A 6,364-nucleotide genomic window follows, 5' to 3' on the forward strand; every position below is an offset into this window, starting at 1 on the left:
CAGTGGGTGAAAGTATGGGAGTAAATGAAGCATGACTCGACAGACGATAATCAAAGTTCTGATTTCATTAATCAGCCGATAGATCAGAATTGATTATCCAGTCACAAATAGAGGTGATTCAGGTCTCCCAACCCCTCCAATATGGAAACTACAGCAATTTCAATGATCTAGATATCGAGGGTAATGGAACTTTAGATTGAAGAACTTTTACCTCACAGAAATGGAACAAAGTCGCCTCAGATATGATCATTCGTCCAACAGACCGTTTGTCACATTTTAGACTAGTACCATGCCTAGATGCAAGAAACAGCAAGACGATCACGGATCAGTGTTCCAATCACACTCAAAAAAGACCTCTTTTTCCTTTTGACAGACCCAACACAGTAAAATGGGTTCAAGTGACCTGGCTAATCGCTTAAAGGGAAAGACAGGAGAACAGGTTACCCAGCAAATAAGTTTCTTTCTAGTTACCTATGCCCAATCAGTCAAATACAGAGACACTGTCCTGTTGATCCGCGAACCTAGCTGAGAAGTCCAGGTACCTAGATTAATGCTCATTAAACAACAGATAGCAAAGCTGTATTGTCGATATCGACGTCATTTAAAAAAATTAAGCTTCGGCTTGATAAAAGAGCATTGTCTGCCTCGAAAGAAAACTGCGGCTGCAATAGTTGCCAATCTTGGCTATTTAGCCTCCACACTGGTTGCATGGCAAACTGTTTATGCAGCCTAGTTCTGCCAGCTTCCCAGTTTCTGTTGGTCGATAAAAAGCCGCCTATTTTGATGACTTTGGGCACTCGATTGCTAGCGGCTGTTGAATGTATATTCTAAGGGAATGATGCAAGCTCTACTTTCTTGGATAAATAAAATAAAGAGTCGTAGAAATTGGCCACCTGATTTGGGTGGTTAAATATGTGGAGAGACACAACAGCAGAGCTATTGAAACCGCGTTGAACTTTCGCAACTACTCCAATATCTAATTTTTAAACAAAATGAGTGGAGCCAAAACAAGCAAGAATGACTCAAACTCTGCACAAAATCGCTTCTTAAACAAACATTCAGTGATGGAAGGAAAATAGATGCCCCTTAATTACAAGATTCCAAGATATGCAACCGAATACTATTGATATGGCAACAAGTTTGAGAGGAGGAATGAAAATGAAGTGCTGCTTAAAAAACCTATTTTCTGTTTTGAAATTCACCCAGCGATAGCGTTTACAAGGCTAAGTGGCTACACTACCTTGGGTGGAAAGCGGTGATATGTGGCTAGCGCGGGAAGAGGCGGTGCCAGAGGCGGAGGTGGAGGCACAGCTGGCGGAGAACGGGGAGGAAGAGGCGCTGCGCGAAGCGGAAGATTGACAACACGAGGAAGCGCCCGAGGAGTGATTGCGGCGATCTTGATGAGGGTGTTCACTCGCCGATACCAAACAACGCGTCATCTTTGCCAGCTGCTCATTCAGCTCGCGGTTCTTGCGCTGCAAAACTTCCTCATTAGGCTGACGAAAATAAGAAGGAATTACAATTGGACTACCAGAAACTCAATTACACAGGCGGACTTTAAGAATTTTGGAAAATCTCTAACATGCAATATGTATGTGTTGTTGCTTTAAAAATGTTATGAAGTTGCTGTTAATTAAAGCGTTTTGATTAAATAGAAGAAATTTACAGAATAATTTTTTTACGACCAAAAAAAGGGAAGAACAACTGGGAAATTCCCAAGAAATTTGACAGAAATTGCATAATATCTCCGAATACATCACGCAAGGACCCGCAATTCAACCAAAAATAAAGGTAAGCTGAGTAAAACCCGACCGAATTATCTTAATAACTGTTGCTTAAAAATTCTGTTTTATAAATACTCCCAAAATAACGGTCCTATGTATTTTAAAAAAGCGATGGGAAAAAATTTGTGGGCCGTTTTTTCAAAAGGGATTCACCAAAGTGTACCTTCTGCTGCGACTCAAAGGATCCTGGATTCTTCCTAACAATTTCATCAGGTGATTGATCTTAAAATATGTTAGAAAAAATTAACAGATAGGCTACCGCTAATATGAAATGGATAAAATTAGTAGAGTCTCATTGCCAGTACTTCGGGTAGCAGATAGCTGATCAAGGCGGTGAACAAGTTCTTCGTTTTGCCGCTGCAGAGCAGTTAGAGCCAACTTAGTTCTACGCAATTCTTCCCTCAGTTGGTTTCGCTCATCCCGAACGCAGGACCACTTTTCACGCCAATTCGTCGTACAGTCCGACCACCAACGAACCGTCTTTTCCAACTGTGCGCAGCGCCCACGTAACTGTAGCAATCATAATTTTGATAAACTATTTATTCAAAATCGGGTTTACTAAGTAGAAATGGGCAGTTCGAAAGGTCATATCAGAGGGAACACTGAACATTGCAAACAACCTAAAATGTTTATCACTATTAAAAAGAAGCAGGATAGGCAACGAATCTAAATAAGGATATTTTCCAATAAAAGTAGGCGTGTTAAATTTCTTAAGAGACTAAAACTTAGTAACATTAAAAATACAAGTCCATTTTTGGACGAAATCCAAAAGCGGTGGGAGATTCCATAAACGACTTAAAATGAAGAGTAAAAAATGGTAAGCTGAATGAGCAATCTTCATTCAAAAATGCCAAGTGTACACAAACCAATTTTTTAAAAAAAACCAAAACCTACACTCAAAAATGTTTCACACATTGTTTAACCGCAAGAAAAGTAGTAGCTCACTTCAATCAAATCACGATCCCTTCTACGGTCGTATGGCTGACGCTGCTCATGTCTAGTCACCACAGCACGACGAGTTTCTGGGTGACTAGCACCAAAACCTTCTAGAACGACAAATCTTGATAATGATTATAACTTACCGCTGGTAATTGGAGATCGGTGGTTTTGAGCAGGCTGATTAGCACCACAATGAACAGTGCCGGTGTTCGTGGCGATATTTTGAGTCCACATGGTGTAAAAGTATGAAAATATTTGGCCTAACCAATAAATACGTGCAATAAACAATAGCGCGGAATAAGCAGCACAAATGCCAATTTCAAATCATTTGATCCCAGTTGGTAATCAATATGAAGCGATAGTGATTAAATAAAACGTTTGGAAAACCATTGTCTGACGTTGTCTATGAACCCTATTAAAAGACAAAGTTAAAAGACAAAGTAAACTTATCAGGGTGATTTAAAACAGTTGCCAGAGGGAAAAAAGGGGCTAGATTTAAAATATGAGGAAGCTAGGTTTTTTAGTAATGTATGCGTCAAGCCCCGCCAAAGTACAGCACTATTTGTTCCGAAAGGTTCTTTCTGTTCAGTCAATCGGATTAGTTCTGTTTTATCATAGTGAAGCAATGAAATGTTGCCAAAACCTATTTTGGGTGTTGCTAAGAAAGTCTTTGTTTTTTTATTAAAATTTCGTCATCTGTCACGTAGCTTTCTTAGTTCCCTGTTATTGAATTAGCAAATTACAACGCACATACTTCACAGCATATTTTTGTTATGACTTGCATTTTTTTTATAAATTATAAGATTTCTGAAAAAATCTGTTGTTTGAATTAGTGCGGGTCGACAGCATTAATGGGATGAATTTGACTACTGTCTTTTTGTTTCTTTTGCTGCCGTACTTTGCCTTTACGGGTGAAATGATAGTTATTAAATATAATAAGTTACAAGGCCAGCAACTGAAGCTTTTCACAAAAACAAATAACTTGTGGAAGCGAACTCAGTCGTCCTTTTTGAGGGAAGGTGATCTTGTGGAAATACGATGCCAAATCCGTCGGAGCACCATTCGTGGGCATGGCTTACTTGAACTAAGAAGGAAGGCGTATATTAAAAAAGATTGGGTTATTGGTTCTTGCTAGTCGAAGTAATAGCAGCCTTTATTACTCTTTAATAGTGGAATCCGGTGACTCTGATGTAATATTTTGCTATTTTCGTGGCCAAGCGGCACTAATGACCCTTAATGTTGCCTCCGGTGAGCTGTCAGCTGTCTTTTTTTATTTTTTGCTTGTGAAATCACCTCTGCCATTGGTAATTTACCTCTCCACTGCTTGATGCCTGAGCAATTTTGGTTAGATCCGACTGAGAATTGATCTTTGATTGGTAATACGTTGAATGTTTTGTCTCTTTACGTGACTAGGCGATATTTTACTGTTGCTTTTTATAGGATTTTCTAAGAATGGCTCCAAATTATGGCCGTTTTGCCCGATATTGCGTATGCCATCTTTCTTATTCCGAACTGTACGAGCACATTGCAAATTTATGTTTTTGTTGTTTTGTAGATGACGTTAGAATCGAATTTTTCTGTTCAGTCATATACCTGAAGTAAATATTTGATATTTTACAGGAATTGGAGTGCGAAACGGCACAGCTCCTTCCGTTGTCACAGCAAAAGACCCCTTTTCGACAATATTTCCCCACCGAATCCCATCTGTTCGACCGAACGTTGAGGAAGGGTTCATGATTTGCGAGTGCTAATTTGATATCTTTGTTCATCTTGGCGTGGTTTCTACCTTCTGGAGGACTCCAAATGCTCAAAACGTAGATAATCTCAACCAGTGACACCTAGAATCCTGGCGTGACGAAAAGCTCCACACTGTCGGGACAAGATTGGCTCTCCGCTCCCAGAGTATACTTTTTATCTAAGTTTGTCGTTTTGCACTTAGGTCTCAAGAAAGAATCCTATGGAAGATACACTTGCGTACTCGACTACTTGGGTACTGGACGTGTGGAATGGAATGTATACCCGAATGGTAATGGTTCATTGCCATTATCAGCAACAGTAATGACAATTTTTACCAATGAACTATCAGACTCTACTCTATTCTTTCGAGATAAATTGCACTCAAATATGAATGTGGCTTTCTTATTTGTCTAAGTCTACTACTTTAGAAATATGTTTGTGCGTAAAATGGATTATTACAGTAATTTTACTTTTGTTTGTCTGCCAATTCATTTGTTGGTTGTTGTTTGTTTTATAGAGGTCGTTAAATATCTTTGAATCCAGCATTCTGCATACAATCGCTCTTCCGTACTCCTTCCTTGCTTGCTGTGAATCTTCTACTTATGTACAATTCAGTGGCACCCATTCTCATCCTACTACTGATTCCGCCTCCACCGCCATTGCTTAAGTCGGGGTTGGCAAATCCACGCTGTTTGCAGGGGTCAGCGGTAGCCAACCTCACGGAACAGTGGCACCACGCCTGCAAGGTGTTGGCCTATCCACAGGTGGTGCCGTCGCATCACGTTTAAAACTGGAGCAACGCGGAAAATGCGATTGCTGTCATCCGCTCCACATTAGTCCAGCACTCGCCGCGAGCCGTGGTGGCGCTTGACCGATTGCTTCACTTGGTAGAGGATGAGCGGCGCGAAGGTAGTGGTTGTTCCAGCCTCCTTGTCCCACAAAATGCCTCTGCCTCGGTTGATAGGTCCACGCCCTTCTGGTGCTACGCAAAAAATGAAATCAGCGTGTCGGGCGTTTGGTGGCCACAGGATCGTGATGCACCTGAGTGTGAGTTTTATTTCATTTATCAAGCATGACATATTCCATTTCAGAAGCTTTGTGTATACTGTACGTTATTTTAGTGGCAGTTATTTAACAGACCAGTAGTGAAGTAGCAGGGAGGTTATGGGAACATGGCTATCCTTTCTCACAGCTCGTAGGGGTGTTCCATGTTTCTAACGTCGTGTTTTATGGGATCAAACTTTTAACAGCTCTCTTTTTGATTTTGGCAGTGTATGGTTCTTTAAGTGACAGCTGTGCTCGCCGTGGCTTAGTTAGCAATTTGAGGCCTACAGGAAGCAAGAAATTCAACGGAGCTCCTTATGTGGTTATTCGGGTAAAACAGAACAAATGCGGAAGAAGGGAATTGTGAAGGAAATACTTCATTGTTATTTATAAAATTACGCTAACGGTATCTTTCCTGTTCGTCGGTGATGAACAGGTCTTCAGACTATCACATCGCGCAAGCTCTTTCTCAGAGCTTGCAAGAAATTGTATCGTACCTGGTCTACCTCTTGACTTTACCAGCATGGAAGAACATTAATTAGGAATGTAATGAAAGGCTGAGCGGCTTGTCGACCTGGTGCCACGAAAAGAGTCGCAGTCCACCAGCGTTGTGGTCGAATTGCAAATAAAATTAATAAAAAATTTTATGCTTTTCTTCACCAGCAGAAGTGATGCTTCAGTATGATTCTTAATTAAAACTGAACAATGTGGATGTCTCCCTGTTAACTCAGGCCTGATTTGAGACGCAGCATCCGGCCAATCACCATACGCCTTGGTCTTCATTTATTCACGCCATACAGCAAATTTCCTACCCACTATTTCTAACTGTCTACACCATAGGGGCTTCGTGACAAGGGAAA

At 40.7% G+C, this 6,364-nt stretch overlaps 1 protein-coding gene across 1 annotated transcript; it reads right to left on the bottom strand. All coding sequences in view use genetic code 11, as the record gives it.

The window, feature by feature from the left end:
* Positions 1-1,223: 1,223 nt before the first annotated feature.
* On the bottom strand, positions 1,224-2,957 carry EGR_01102 (Coiled-coil domain-containing protein; the record flags this gene model as incomplete). The annotated part of the gene is made up of 5 exons (XM_024490351.1): positions 1,224-1,496; positions 1,948-2,006; positions 2,090-2,294; positions 2,730-2,830; positions 2,867-2,957. 5 exons carry the CDS (start codon positions 2,955-2,957, stop codon positions 1,224-1,226), a joined length of 729 nt encoding a protein of 242 aa, XP_024355170.1.
* Positions 2,958-6,364: the final 3,407 nt, after the last annotated feature.

This window comes from Echinococcus granulosus (genome assembly GCF_000524195.1).
Source record: "Echinococcus granulosus chromosome Unknown EG_S00004, whole genome shotgun sequence".
In the NCBI taxonomy this organism is placed as follows: Eukaryota; Metazoa; Platyhelminthes; class Cestoda; order Cyclophyllidea; family Taeniidae; genus Echinococcus; species Echinococcus granulosus.